The sequence below is a fragment of the Ambystoma mexicanum genome, chromosome 10, assembly GCF_040938575.1.
Source record: "Ambystoma mexicanum isolate Mex_15411 chromosome 10, UKY_AmexF1_1, whole genome shotgun sequence".
Lineage (NCBI taxonomy): Eukaryota > Metazoa > Chordata > Amphibia > Caudata > Ambystomatidae > Ambystoma > Ambystoma mexicanum.
The window spans coordinates 953,252,273-953,268,649 of record NC_090932.1 but is presented as its reverse complement, the minus strand read 5'-3'; the positions used below and the strand labels follow the sequence as shown (position 1 = coordinate 953,268,649).

The following is a 16,377-nucleotide window of genomic DNA, read 5'->3' as shown; positions in this document are numbered from 1 at the left end:
TTTATTGAGTCAAAGTTTCAACAAAATGTATTCATGTATCGCAGTGGCATGCATGGCTTTTCTTGTTTGCATGACATCTTACCTGTGCATGTTGCTTCTTTGTGTGTGTGTGTCTGTTTCAATGTCCCTTTCCACGCCCATTCCGTTCCTCTAAGGCACGCGTATTACAATGAAAGGTGGCTCCTAACACGCATTCCTCCCACTGACTTTCCAGATGATGCATTGTTTCTCCATTGCATGAGCAGGCACCACAAGCTCGGACTTTGTCCTTCCTCCCAAAAAAACGAAATGGTGGAAAGTAGGAAATGATAAAGTTAGATAGTGGTGATGCATGCTCCGGCTGTCTGTGATGGAGCTCCATGTTATTTTGTAGTCTTCTATTCATTTTTCAGTCAAAAGAATATCCAAGGAATGTGCCAGAAAACCCGGCAAGAAAATTTGTAGAAAAGGAGGTATGTATACAGTGATACAATGGGCATCATTAGCTAATTGAAGAAGAAGTTAACCATCTTGAATAAGGACAGTTTGCGGATTCTGTAAAGCAAAAGGTTAGGGGACATCTTGAATTTCATGATAACAGTAAATGGGCAGTGAGTTATATAGATACAAGACACTTTGATCCAGACAGGAGGGGGGCATTTGTAAAGCTAGGACCCACTGAGACGTGATTGCATCTGTGTCAATGACCCGTGCTGGGGATATTGACATTAATTAAAGTGGTCCTTTAGCTGTCTATTTGGCGAAATGCTCTTCAACCTCGATAATGTATGCAAATATATACTTCCATAGTTGTATAATCACGCTAACACTTGGAGATACTCCAAAGTAGAACTGATTAATGTATGTGTAGCTAATGTTTGAAGGTTAGTGTACAGAACATTATTGTGTTTAAATATCTAATGAATTGGCCTTAAAAGAAGTCTGCATATTATAAGGCTTTACAGATTAGTGCACACAGCTCTTTGGCTATGTGTCAGGTCTTGTATTCTACAATGCCATAATGCATTGCATGCAAGCCGAAGATTTTTTTTGTGAAACGGTTCATCGCATTGGCTTGCACATGAAATGTGACAGCAGAATCAGTTATTTCAGTTAAATCACACATGCCACAATGCCACTCAGTCTCCGTCACTGGACAATCACATCCAGTTCACATACACGTGAGCAATCCAACATGGGTATGCACATTAACTTAAATGCAACCCTTTTGCTCCAGAACAATGTTTTTTTGTCTCAAATGGAGGTGCTATTTCACACATAGCATTTTTAACCTAAGACACGCACCTCTCAAAGATGCAGATAACTGCTTGTTTTTTTTAACTAGTTTGCATACTCGCAATGCAGTGCTCAGGTGTGAACTTGTAGTGATGCTTATTGGGTGGTGCTTTGGCAGTTTTGACTAAGGTGAAACGACTTACTCCACTATTCCATCACAAAACATGACTGTACAATCTCTCTGCATCAAGTAAACACTTGATACGAGATACAATTATGTGTATCACAGCTATCAACAAGATATATAGTAGCATCATTGTATATTAATAGTTATTTCCACAATTCTAAAAATGCTGTAAGGGAGTGGGTTGTATTCGCCTTGAATTTACATTTTTTTGTTTTCAAAGTTTGGTTTAAGCCGTCAATTAACTTAAAACGTATGAACATATTTGGGAAGAATATTCGCTCTTGTTAAACTATTGGCAAATCTGATCAGAATAATGTTTTAAGTTCCTATGAGATAATCTAGCTTTTTCCAAATGAACACATGTATGTGTTGTCATTTTGTTTGACTCGAGCATCTTTGAGAAGTGTTTACAAATGTACAAGTATGCTGTCAATTACTTTGTACTTATTGTGAAACACTGCCAAAGTTCTAGTTATCAGTTAATCACATAATTGATTCATGTTTGTTTTCAAATTTTTTAAAAAAAGATAGCCATGTTGCTTGTTTAAAAGAATCCCAGTTCTGGAACACACCATTTTCCACGAATGTGCTCTGTTTCTCCTATGAGACCTTTGACAACCATGTGAAGTGAAGTGTTCTGATCGTGTGCAGTTCTTTCCCCGTTCCTCCAGTTTTCATTGAGACAAATGAATTAACAAAAGTGACATCATCAGCATCCTTTTGGTCATCATCATCGTCATCATCGCGGCTATCTTTATTCATCCTTGTCATCGTCATCACCATTCTTCATATGATATTACAAACTGGATCATTGCTTGGGATTTACATTGATGCTGCTATGATGGCACTCATTTTCTTGTTCACCAAAGAATAAAAGACTTGTTTGTCCTCCCAATATGTAAATTGCAGGTTATTCACACATCTCTGCAGAATGCACCCAAATCACTGAGCTAGCAAAATAGTTTGAATTGAGTGTTTTTGAATGGAAGTGAGGGTCTTGAGGCAATTGCCTTCATGAGCAAAACACTTCATGTAGTTGTCCTTTTAAAATCACTGTCCTTTTAGGACTGTTTTGTAGAACTCAATTTTCTTGAATTTTACCTAGAAGGGGCCGGGCATTCTTGTGTCTCGTAATACATGACCAACAATCCCAAAGTCTTCAGGGGTGTGGGGGCAGATTTTCTCTCTCCAATAATTGAGCACATGAATAATTAAAAATAATAATAGTTCCAGACACGACCCAGTGTTAGAGAGTGCCAGGGTGAGAACAAGGTGATGATGCTCGACATTATTGATTATGACAAAACTATAAACCTGTAACAAAGGTACAGGGCAATGAAAAAGTGATATAAAAAAAGAAAAGCGTTCCCCAGGAAAGAGCCTATAATGTTGTCGTAAAGCTGAGACAGAACGGCACTGGATTGATGGTGATGTGTTTTATCTTCAGCAATTTAGTCTTTCTAGGGGATTACAAAATGGTAATTTGGGTCACGCCACTTTCTCCTGAAATATTAACACATTATTTTAAATTACTGCTGGTACAACTGAGAATACATTAATATGTTGGCCTGAATAAATGCGCCAGCAATTAAAAATGCAATATAAACATCCAAAACATGTCATGTGAAAAACCGTAAAGCCCATCTGGGTTCAGCAACGCTATTTTATGAGATTGGGAGGAAGGTTTTAAGTAGCATAGCAAACTTTTCCAAGGCGTAAGACAGAATTCAAGTGTGTTCTTCTTAAATTGTATTGTGTTTAACTCCATCATCCATGCGCCGCACGCAGAATCAACCACATTGGCAAGGCGTCCTGATATTTTACATGGATTTCTCATGTATGTAACTGCATCCAGGAGTCCATTCCTAAAAATAACAGTGGGGGGACTCATCAACAAATGCCATGGGATGTGACCTCGCCAGAAATTAGCATATCAAGGTGCAATGTACACATTTCATTCAATTGCCGTGATATCACCACCCAAATTGCACAGGACGTATGGCATTTGCCTTTCTTAAAATCAACACACACACAAAACCAAGAGGGATCATTTCTTCTAATAGTGTTTTTTAAAACGTTAAAAGGTGTGCATGTTTTATACTCCAAGAACCAATACAAGTATTTTCCCTGGAAAATGAAGTACAGAAATGGGACATTTCACCTTTAGTTGTGTGCTATTTCTCGTCAGGTTATACAGTGCATTGGTATAGTGTCCGGCCTACAAACCTGGCGTCTGCCGTTTGATCCCTGAGGTTGACTTAAATTCATTAATTCAAGGAAGAATTTCAACGTTTCTCATTTTAGCTGCGTGGACTCAGTCCAACCTCTGAAAAAAGAGGGTGACCTGTGTGTACCCTCGACTTTAGCCCTGGTATTATCGTTTGCAATCTGTGCGTAAACCCATGTCTGACATTCTTAACCACTCCAGTTGCATACAGAGAGTCGTCATCAAGAGGTGTGCGCGTGGTGTCGCGGCGGAGCATTCTGATTCCTAGAGCCCGCTTGTTGTGCTGAGGAACGCGGAACAGTGCACAGCCGTACACCTACTGCATGGGAGGCTGCAGTCATTTGCATGCTTTTATCTAGTGTGCTGTGCTGCAGTGGCTGTGATTATGCAGTCTATCAGCCATATGTAATTAGCACAGCAGCCTCCACCTCCTCTCACACTGAGATACATTTGCAAACTCATAAATATAGATATGGAACTTTAGCATCCCCGCCACACATCACAGTGTATTACCATACGCTAGAATAATACGAATGTGTTTAAAGGGGAGACATATGGACCTGATTTACAAAGTGTTTTTCAATGGGACTTTTTATATTGAAAAAAAACGTCTGGTTCGATGGGGCTTTCCACTGGAAAATATTTTGTAAATCAGGCCCATCCCATCCAAGGAGACAAGGAACATTGAAGACACTCTGCTTGATTTACAAAAGCATTTTACAATGGTGCAATCCCATTGAAACCCGTTTTGTAAATCAGGACCACTTTATTTTAGAATGCTATATATCAAAAGAAGTCGATGCAGTTTGAAGGAAATTAGAGTGTGCCTCGTTTTGTAAAGCAAACACAATGAGTAAGTAAATAGTAGGCCTGATTTACTAAGTGTTTCTTCAATGTGACTTTACCATTGAAAATCGTTTCTCTAAATCAGACCAGTATGTATTCACGTCATTCCACTGCTGCATTTGAGCATGAGTGGGCAAATCTGTATTTTTTTTTTAAGACGGAAACTAGCCCACCTGAGCTGGTGCACAACAATAACTGAAAGCTGAAAGAGGTGAAAATGAACAAACCCTTTACAAAAATGGGGTGCATAAGTCTTGCTATGGGACTAAATACTTTTTTCATGTAGACTGTAATGTCACCTTCATGTTCTAGGTCCAACAATGGTGTTGCATTAATGAGCATTCTATGGGGTGTTTGATAACCTGTCACCCAATGTATGCATCCGTTTTCAAAAGTACTCTTTGAAATAAGGTAAAACAAACATTACACTTCTTACTAATGTGTTAGCTCAGTCATGTTACTTTACAGCAGCAGTCCACTCCTTGAGTTTCAAGGCCACCTAGTGGGTCCAAAAGAAACATATTAGGGGAACATGTACAATGGACACAGCCGAAGGCTGTGGCCACTGGCCATGGGCAAATGCCCGGCAGTATTTTAAAATATAAAATGGGCAAGGTCAAAGGCCCTTCGACCGTGGCCACCTAGTGGGTCCAAAAGAAACATATGGGGGGGCATGTACATGAAAGTCATGGCTAATGTCCCAGGAGTGTTTTAAAATATACAGTGGGCATGGCCGAAAGGTGTGCTCACTGACCAGGGTCAAAGGTCCTGGCTAGTGTGCCCGAAGACATGTATAGTGGCCACAGCCAAAGGCCATGACCACCTATTGGGTCCAAAAGAAACATATTGAGGAACATGTAGTGGTCACTGCCGAAGACCGTGGCCATCCCGCCAACCATTGCTAGTGACCCAATTGTGTTTTCAAATATAGATGTATCAGCCGTGGCCACCTAGTGGGTCAAATAGAAACATATTGATGGAATATGTATAGTGGTCACTGCCGAAGGCCGTGGCCACTAGCCATAGCTGAACGGCATAGCTAGTGGCCCGGCAGTGTTTTAAAATATACGTGTATTCCCAGTGGGTCTAAAAGAAATGTATTGGGGGAACATGTATAGGGGACATGGCCAATGAGGGTCCAAAATAAACATATTGGGGGAACATGTAGTGGTCACTGCCGAAGGCTGTGGCCACCTGGCCGTCCATTGCTAGTGGCCCAGTAGTGTTTAAAAATATACATGCATCAGCCGTGGCCACCTAGTGGGTCCAAAAGAAACATATTGGCACAACATGTATAGTGGCCATGGCCGAACCATAGCTGAAGGGCATGGCTAGTGGCCCGGCAGTGTTTTAAAATATATATGTACACCCAGTGAGTCGAAAAGAAGCCTATTTCTGGAACATGTATAGGGGACATGGCCAAAGGCCATGGCCAAATACCATGGCTAGTGGCCCAGTAGTGTTTTAAAATATACAGTGGGTGTGGCAAAAGGCCATGCTCACTGGCCAGGGCCAAAGCTCTGGCTAGTGGGCCCGAAAGACATGCATAGTGGCCACGGCTGAAGGCCGTGGTCACCTAGTGTGTCCAAAAGAAACATTCTGGGGGAAGTGTACAGGGGCCATGACCGAAGTGCATGACTAGTGGCCTGTAAAAAAAAACTATAGTATAACAAAACCCTTGAAATTCACTGAAAATCTTTAGTTAAGGTGCAGTAAAGTTGCACAGATGTAATGCAACAAAACCCTTGAAATTAGCAGATGTGGGAAATCGTGACCAGCCTAACTCAGCGCGTTCCCTTTGCAAAGCCCATAAGCACATACCTATTATAAGTGAATGGATTAACAATGACATACAACATGGCATTATGGGGGACATAGCATTATGGGGGTCATCAACAGGAGTCTACCGTGTTAAGCTGGCCATGACTTTCTACAACCGCTGAATTTCTTTTGTTACGTTAAATCTGCAAAACTTAGGTGGACCGTAACTATGTTGTTTCAGTGAATATAGCTATACATTGGATTCCAATAGATCTAAAAGGGAAATATTGTACATATTCTGTGGTTATCCTGAACATTTTATAGGTTTTGAGGCTACAGTGATAGAGGTGTGCACCACCTGGTCATAGATAATTTATCTTTAGAGACTGACGGAGTGGTTGTTATAGCGGGTTAATGGCTTTGCTTCAGACCATGCATTTGGGCAGGTCATTATCCCAAGTGATAATTACCCCACCAAAGATCTATAGCACTTGGTGGTAGTGGCAGCACGTGTTTTAGTGTTTTCGGGTTGAAGTTATAAATGGTGCTTTAGGAGTGAGTAAAGTAAATAGACAAACTGAGTTAGCAGACTAAATGTGGTTTTATTTTGTAGTATTTAAACACCATGGTTGTCTTCATACATCATTGCTACTTGTTAAACTGGAACAGGCTTACATGAGATGAAAGTAAATGGAAAGCATTTACTAATGTTTTCTCTGTCTCTTCCATGTGCTAAATGGCATGTTGCAGCAAAGAAAAGGTCCTCACAGACTGGAATCTATTTTGCTGAAACAAAATCTTGCCTGGAAATTACCTTGTTGTTTCTCTGTCTGCATCTAAAGACACAATGCTTAGAATGCAGTCAATACCAGTAGTTATTGACTGCCCTCCTAAACATTCTGATTGGCTAAGGAGAGGCCAATAACGATTTACAAGTGCTGATATAGTATACAATGTGGCATCTCATTGAGTGGCTTCACATGAGCAAAGGGTTTTTATCATTAGTTTTACCCTTTCCATGTATTCTGATTGGCCATTCATTGGAGTGGACATTCAAATAGATGATGGTGCCCATGGAATGTAACATAAAGGCCAAGTACAATCTGCTAGGAACATGTGTAGTTTAAAATGCTTTTTTGATGAGGAAATGAGTGTGATAGCACTGTACAAACTCCTTAGCATATCTCCTGTTGAGCATACGTTACCCTGTCCAGACTTGATACATTCCCTTGGGAAATTCCTCATTGTACACAATAATGCACATTTATCTAAAGCCAGGATAACACCTCTGCATCCTCGCAGTCCTAACACACACATTTTAATATAGGTAGATCTGTTACAGGATTAGTTTGCGTGCCATACTCCCGTCTGTGCATCGAGCATTGGGACTTATTAAAAATGTTAGTATTGCAAACATTTCAGGGTAGATTTCACTTATATATTGACCAGTATACTGTGCAGTATTAACAAACGGTGGCTAAGTGCCCCAGCTGCACCTCACAGATAATGCCCAGTACTGCCGAAACATGAATGTGGTTGCTTCTGGTCAGAAAAAGGCAGGACCTGGTCTCAATGTTTGTGCTGGATTGGTCCTTTTGGGCCAGCATAGCGACTGATTTGAAGAGCCATGTTCCCTTGCTGTGATGATACGGCCATGCTCAAGAATCATGCACTGGAAAGCTGCAGAGATAAATTCCCAGGCATATTTGCCTTCTGCCTGTATTTATTTTATTTATTTATTCTTGCCTTTATTTGCCTATTGCACTTATTTTTTATATTGTTCTATTTGTGCCGCACTCTCCACCCCTCCCCCTTCCTCACACTTCCCCCTTTTCCCTTTTCATGCACTTGCGCGTTCTTAATGTCACTGGGCCTAGTAAGATCATTGTTTTTATTCTCCCTTGTTCCCCTCCCTTTGCTTCGTCGCACTCTGAAACACGTGTGTGTTGAGCGTAATATAAATAAAATATCATACCATATCATATCCATTGATGTTTATTCTTCACTTTTTTGGCTGATTTGATCAATCAATGGAAAACCGGGGTTATACAGTACATTGTCACCAATACACACTAGTAGTTTCAAAATATTGTAAAAATCTTTATACATTTTTTCTTTGTATTGAAAGTTTGATATACATTCACTAATTGTTTATGTTCCAATACAGCCTAATATGGATACATATTTCAGAATTTGTACAGTGAATAATACATAGAAATATGCACATTGTATAAATAAAGACTTGTAAAAAAGGGAAATACTACAATTTTGACATCACACCTCCCCATCTGCAAAGAGAATACATCACTACCTACATGAAATAACGTCATCACAATGCCTGCTGACAGAGCATAACCACAAACACAATGAAAAGAATACCAGCAGCTGCTTAAATGCTGTACAATGACTATATTTTCACCTGAATTTCATCAGAACGTCACAAGAAGGCACTTCAATTGTAGGGTCATTTAGTGTACTGCTGGCGTTTAGTGCAGAAGGATGATGCTAATTATTAACAATAAAGGCTATTCTTAAAATGATTTTCAGTAACATGCTAAAAATATGTTTTTAAGACAATACAGGCTATTGGTATTTTGTATTGCTGCTGGACGCATTGCTCATGCTTTTTCTGCAAATGGGATCAGGGGACTACATTTTAAAAGCTGTAAACATGTATTATAAGAATTAAAATAATCCTTATACTCCCATATGTATGGAAAAAAGGATATTACATATCACCACAAAGTTCCATGACGTTATAACTAGAAATATGCCATCACAGAACTCCTCGTTGACTTGCAATGCTTATGAAATATACAGTGAAATGAACGTTATCCCATATATGTTAAATGAATTGATTTATCATACGTGCATCAGAGATAATATGCAGTCTTGCTTTCCATGTTTTTTTCGAGTACACATCACGGTGACATCACACAGGTTGCTTTTTCTGGCAATGTCATCTATTTAATCTCGTAAATGCCCTGCTTTATCATCACATAGAAGACGTCATTCGTGCAATTGATAAGTTGTCAATGACAAATCTTCTTCTCTGTTTAGTGTGGGTGAACATCGACAGCGGTATTCCTAAAATGTCTCAACAGCATACAGACCTAAATCAGCAAACCCACATAGAAAGCGAGCAAATATGACTGACTAATGCAACAAGCCAATACACACAAACACCATTACCAGTTCATTATCCCAATTGATATCAAAATACTGAAATGGAAACATTGTGGAGGCTGCTGATCATTTTTGGTGTGTCAAAAACCTAATCACAGCAAAGCAGAAATGAGAGAAACCTTTGTTCTTTAACCAAACCAAAGAGATGAGAACACGCAGTCCACTCTTGCTAATGTGTCCTCATATGAAATGCGCTTCACTTTGTATTTCATGTAGAATGCCATCAGACAGCCTTGTTTAAACTTTGTGTTGTTTGTGTGTTTTATGCATTGCTCAATGAGCAGTGGAACACTTTGATGAGAACAGTGATTGTAGCAGGTACGGTTGCTGGCCTGTCACAGTGCTTTAATATTATTTTCACTTTGATTCTGTTGACGTTGATTTTCTTTAATATTTGCTTTGGATTACCTTGATTTCTTTTGAGACACAGTGGGCCTCATTCCAAGTATGGTGGTAGTCATGGTGCTATTTGCGCCATGACTATCTCCCATACTGGTTCTGACTCCGGTTTGGTGAAAGGTGGACTCACCGGTCCAGTCCGACCTTGGTGGGACCGGTAAGTCCCCATTCACCAAACCATTCCCATTGAGCCCCCATAGGGCTCAATGGGAATGGGGAAGTAGCTTATAACGGTACCGCAAATTGCGGTACCGTTATTAGCTCTAAAGTCCCTTAACGGGTCCCGCCCTTAAAGGAAGGGACCCGCTAAGGGAACTCGGAATAGGGCGCAAAGGGATTACCGGCACAAGTGTCCTTAGCGGTGCCGGTAATCCCTCTGCGCCCAACTCGTAAAGAGGCCCAGTATATCTGGTGACTGGATGTCTTTATCATCAGTTTAGCAATCACGCTCATTTTATTGTTTATTTTAGTTACTTTTGATTTGTATTATTATTATTTCTTAATTTGGTTCCTTGTAGCCAGCTGGCGGATGGAAGTTGCTTGGCTTCCTCATAGCGCTCCAGTGTCTCATGCCCGCCGTCGCCTTTTAATTTAATAACTTTATGATTTTCAGGCATTCGGCAGAGTTTTCCCATGGTGCCTATTCAGGCTCCAGTCTCGGATACGTTTTGACAATATAATGTGCTTTCAAATTAGTCAGCCATTTGGCAAGTGCAATATTGCACCGAGGTTTCAACAAAGTAAAGCCTGTCTATGCTCCTCCATTCGCAAGACAGGCCATGGGGTAATGGCGCTGTGGTAACCCCTATGTGCAGGACTACATCTATATTATCACGCTCTAGTCTGCTTTTTCATGCACCCACTGATATTATACTGGGTTTTCGGTATTCTCTGAAGCAGATAAACCAGCCAAGAGAATTATTTTACTGTGCTCTCTGTCCACTCCTTCTTCTGCTCTATTGAGAATTAGTCCCTCGCAGTGTGACTCCCTGTCAGAGTTCCTTGTCCAAAAGATTGTGGACATTTGTGATAAAATTGCTTGCCCTCATCTTAAAACGGGCAGATATGTTTCCACTTGTTTGCCTGATTGTTTAGAGGCATCATGGGCCACTTTTCTTTCTTTTTATGGTGAAAATATATTGTGTGCCACAAACAAACTGAAGTTTGCATCCCCTTCGGATTCAAGTCCCTTGACTATTCTGAAGGATGTGATACTCATCATTGCCCCTGGGGTAGTACAAGCAGTTAATGACTCCTGTTCTACTGGAGTCATTAGTGCCGAATTGACGTATGCTCTGGTTAGCCCTTATTTTAAAATACTCTCTCTCGATCCTACTGTTCTATCCATTTGACACCTTATTTCACTCCTTCATGAAACTGTTAGAATCCTTAATTTCTCTTTGACTTAGTTATTTTCTTGAATTTACTAATTTCTTTGAGTCCTTTCATTCAGGTTTCAATCCTGGCTGAGGCACATAGATTGTGTTAGAAGCCGTGGTTGATGACCTGGTGTGTCTAGCGGATCAGGGTGGAGTGGGGGGGCTGATATTGTTAGATTTGTCTTTGATACAGTTGACTGCTCCATCCTGCTTGTCCATTTGGCTCAGCATTGTCCCCCATTCTCTTTAATGTGTATATTCAATTGTTGGTTGGGCTTATCAACTCCCACGGCTTGGGCACAGATGGACACTGTATCTCAGCTGCGGGGGTTGCTTGGAGGCTGTGGGATGCTGGATGAGCGATAACTGGCTTAAATTGAATGGGGACATGACAGAGATACTGATTATGGGCCCCTCTTTTTCCTCTTTTTCTTCTTTTTCTCTGTCTGGACTTCGGATTTCTGGCCGATAGCTCTTGGTTAGCCCCCTATTCTTGTTGCGGCAGTAAAGGATCTAGCCATCAAACTGCTATCATCTCTTTCAATGAAAGATCATATAGCTTCTGTATGTCAGAGTGGACATTGTAAACTGAGGATGCTTCGTAATGTATTGCATTTCATCCCATCTCACTTCCATGCCCCAGTGGTCAACTCTTTAGTAATGAGTCGGGTTGATTATTGCAACTCACTTTAACTTGCTCAGCTGGTTTTTCTGATCTGCCGGCATCAGCTGTTGCAGAATTCAGCAGCAAGAACTGCAGCACATGTCCCTTGGACTGCACATATCTCTCCTACTATGCGTCAGCTACACTGACTCTCAGTCAGACTCTAAGCAGATTCAGTTCAAGTTTCTGTGCATTGTGCACCGGACGTTCAATAAGATTGGTGTTGAGGATCTCCAACTTAAGTTCTGTCCTTATGTACCAACACAGCCTTTGCACTCTCAAACATCTTATACTATTCAAGTGCTGTTGGTCCAACAATCTCCTTCGGGTGGTGTGCCTTTTCTGTGGCAGCGGCCAAGCTGTGGCATTCTCTTCCTATAGCGCTTTGTGCTGTTAGAAACCATCTTTCATTCCCACGTGCCTTGAAGACCCTCCTTTTCTATTCACTTCTCTTCCTGAGTGCTTCTAGCTCTGGGCCAGCGCCAAGATGTCATTTGTTTGGTGAACGGTGCACTTAATAAATTCAAATCAATGAGCAGTGGAACACTTTGATGAGAACAGTGATTATAGCAGAAGCATGTTAACCCTTTGACTGCCTCTTGGTGACTGTCATATTTGTGTGTGTGTGTGTATATCAAACAACGAAGAAAATATATTTATATATATATACATGCATGTACATATGTACACACATACACCTACACACACAGATATCTGGGAGTGTGTGCGTTATATATGCACATAAACATATGTAATTTGGCACATTGGTAAGGCAAGGGATGTTCTCAGCAAACGCACCATGTTATCAAGGTAGCCACTAAAACAAATGCCACTTATTCCACCACACTTTGAATTTCGGTTCTCTGATCCAATGTGTTACCATTCTCTAGCATAGTGCTTACCGCGACAGCAGTGGTCTATGCAGCAGTGTGTGACTTGGAACTTGCATTTCATTATGGCCAAGGTGGACTCGGTAATAAGGAGCCTCGCCTTTATCCTGTGCTGACGGCAAATATCCTCTATTATTTGCTTCCCATCATAAACCTGATAACTCACAAGAAACATTCCCATTGGGAGCAGGCAGGATATGAGCGCACAAGGAGCTGCAGTCAAGCCATGTTCCTCCATCCTGCTTAAGCAACCCGATGGGAAGGAGCCAGCGTTTCATATTCAAGACAATGGCCCTCATTACAACTCAGGCGTTAAGGGTTTAACGGCGCCGTCAGCGCGTTAACCCTTGACGCCTGATTACAAGTGTCCCTTTGGGGGTTGGTGTTTAAAGCCTGCTTTTAGCAGGCGTTAAAAATCCAACCCGCAAAGGGACTTTGGAGCTAATTACGGCGTGCCGTAATTAGCGCCTTCCCCATTCCCATTATGCCCTATGGGGGCAAAAATGGGAATGGGGAAGGGCAAATGGTGAATGGGGAATTACTGCCCACTCACCTTGGAATGGGACGGTAATTCCGCCATCCACCATGGCGGAATCGTAACCTTAGCGGCATGGACCATGGTGTTAATAGCACCATGGTCCTCCGCCAAGGTTGTAATGAGGGCCAATGAGGTAAAGGTCCAAAGCTGAAAATGAAACTCTAAAAATAATGTCCGGCCAAAGCAGTCACTAACACATTAGAATATTCTATGAGCAAAAGGTAGCACATCCATATATACAAATCTTTTTGATTGGATCCTCAGGGATGTAAAGCATTGTTGCAGCTTGAGGGATCTACGCCGCCCTCCTCACACAAACAATGACTGTAGCTGAAAGACTTTTGTAGCATGACAGTATTTGAATCCCTCCTGAAATGGTCTTACGGCTACAGTAAGTGCTGCTGGAGTGGAGCTTGGTGGAGTCCTCCACCTTGCCAGTATTAAACAGTGGACAATCTCTGAGGCAGTGCTGAGAAACAGGCACTGGCCTGAAAATAACAGACTGACCTGTTCATCATCTGAAGATCCTGCTGTGTTTTGACATGTCTTTGGGACCCGTTAGTTGTCTTACGAAGACACACATGGGCTGAAATTGCAAGCAAATTCCTTTCATGGCCCCTTTTCATAATTTCCCGCGCACATGTAATGGATGTTTTTGGATGCATTCCATATCCAGAAGAGAAATGTGGTTGATCAACTAACATGTACCAATTGTGTGCGTGCTATATAGGCATCTCCAGGGGCCATTGTTCATTCATGTACAGCAATGCACGTGAGATGCATGTAATGCAAGTATGTTGAAAGAAACTGTAACCCATGTGCCATTGTGAAAGAGCAATAGCCCAACATTAGGGAATGCCTCCTCGCTTCACTTTATGTGGACAAGTAAGACCTTGGTTTAATTGTAAAGTTGCCCTCTGCACTTCTGTTTTTGCCTTGGTAAATGTGAGTAATTTTCCCAAAGTTTACAATTGGAAGGGAATGATTTCATGTCATGTTAATAAGGTATCTCTGACAAGTGTACTGCCTGTAATTTCTCCTAGGGCACTGTCACAATCCCACTACACATCTTATTTTTACATGGGCAAGAAACAGGTCTTTATGGCCCAGGGTAAGATTGGGTGGTTAGGAACCCTCCTGCCTGCTTGAAGGAATTAAGTAAATGGAAAATGAGCAAAACAGGGGTGGTCCAACCTCCAATTCTAAACTTGTTGTATAGTGAGGTTCAAATAAACAAGAAGGGTTTAAACAAGCATACTGTTATGAAACTGTCTAAGCATGGACACTGAACGGTTGTCCAGCTTTGGGGAAAAAAAAACAGTGTGTTCCTACCATTTAACCAATGTGTCTTCACATTGGCTTTAGAGTATCATTAAATACCATCTTGAATGCACTATGAAGCTTCCATTACATTCATTGAATGATTCACATTGGTGTTGGCTACAAAATTAAACAACAAAATACAACACCAAACACTTCCCATCATTTCTAAAAATAATGAAGGAAGAAATCCTGACCTAATTTCTGTTATTTCCATCTAGCTGGAAAGTGTATTCTTCCATCAGTGCCACCATGTTGCATAGACATAAAGTGGGATTGTTGCCAAACTTAGCCAGTCTGAACGAGAAATGAAATGATATTTTATTTATATTGCGCTCGTACACACGTGTTTCACTGTGCTGCCAGTTGCTCACTGTGACAATGCCTGGCTCTTTCTAGGCTGGTGAAACCTTGTGGTCCTTTAATTGAGGTAACACATCATACGATGGAGGAGATGCAGAATAACTTACAATAGATAATAAAACCGATTCAGGAAGTTGGTAAAATGTCTTGTAAGACTCTTTTATTTTCAATTGTCTAAAACAGGGAGTTACAATGAACATCGACAGACATCACACTACATAGTCTCAATGCATTTAATAAAAAAGCATTCTTATATAGCAAATATTCATTATACGTGATGTCACACTACGCGGCAAACTATAAAAAACCTATGAGAGATTGTGGTTGGCTTGAGGGGAACATCTAAGTATACTTTCTATATAGGGTGGGATTGTGATTGGGATTCTATAGTCAGGTGGACAACTTATGCCCACCCCTAGTGCTAGACGACTTTGACAGTTATTAGAAACACAGTACACCATTGGCTCTCAAACTATAGGCCCTTTGTTATATGGCCTTCTACGATTGGTTGGCATGCCTGTACTCTTCCAGAACATTAAAATCACTAGTAGCACGTTTGCTGGTACACCAGGTGTCAGTGGATGGACTTGACCATGTCTCCCCACCCAATTAGCCCCATATCTCTCATCACTCATGCCTTCTGACATTCAAATTATCTTTGAACTCGGCCTTATAGTTGCTTCTTGCTACTGGGAATATAAAGGAGTGTGAGCATGTTCTTATCAAGGTTCAGGACTTCATGACCACTTCTATTTCCATCCTTGACACAAGTGACAGGAGACTGTGAAGCAACCCATTTGATAGCATTTACTTGTCTTAAATGAAACTCATGATGTTCTCTCTTTGCAACTTAACAAGGGATGCCTCGGTGTCTCACATTCACTATTCTTCAAGGACTGATAACCAGTTTTGGCTGCTTCAGCCTTTTGACATCAGGCCAGCCAGCCCTCTTGGTCTTGCTTCAAGCTCCAGCTAAGTCTTTGCTGACACACACATAGCTCTCCATCCCTCTTTCTCCATGGGTTTGAGCTGACTAAAATTGTGACATTGAACATCCAAATTCTATATAATGGCGACCCCACCTACACTCTATATCACTACTTAGTCTACTTGTGTTACAGCATCTGTACAGTTATAAAACGGCTTGCATTTTATGCAGTGCTCTTCACACATGCAATCCTCAATCCGCATATGGAAGTTTACTCGATTCTTTACTTCATCATCAGATTCTATAAGGTCTATGCATATTTTTCTTCGACCATTCTTCTCAGTGCATCATGCTCACTTCTTGTAACATCACCAGATTCTTTTCCTCTTATTTTCATATTCTTTCGGGAACCTTGTCCAGGAGACTCTCAGTTCTGTAGGGGTACACCAGATAGGGTTTTCTCAGTGGATACCT

At 41.1% G+C, this 16,377-nt stretch overlaps 1 protein-coding gene across 6 annotated transcripts in view; it reads left to right on the top strand.

Moving 5' to 3' along the window:
* NLGN1 (neuroligin 1) overlaps window positions 1–16,377 on the top strand; it is a 1,353,775-nt gene that overhangs the window by 76,435 nt on the left and 1,260,963 nt on the right. For 3 of the 6 annotated variants that reach the window (XM_069618719.1, XM_069618716.1, XM_069618717.1), the window contains exon 3: window positions 393–452. The exons of 2 other annotated variants lie outside the window; for them this stretch is intronic. In XM_069618719.1, coding sequence (XP_069474820.1) covers window positions 393–452 — 60 coding nt within the window. Of the gene's footprint in view, window positions 1–373; window positions 453–16,377 lie in introns of all 6 variants that reach the window. One more of the 6 variants, XM_069618721.1, reaches the window with a different exon arrangement.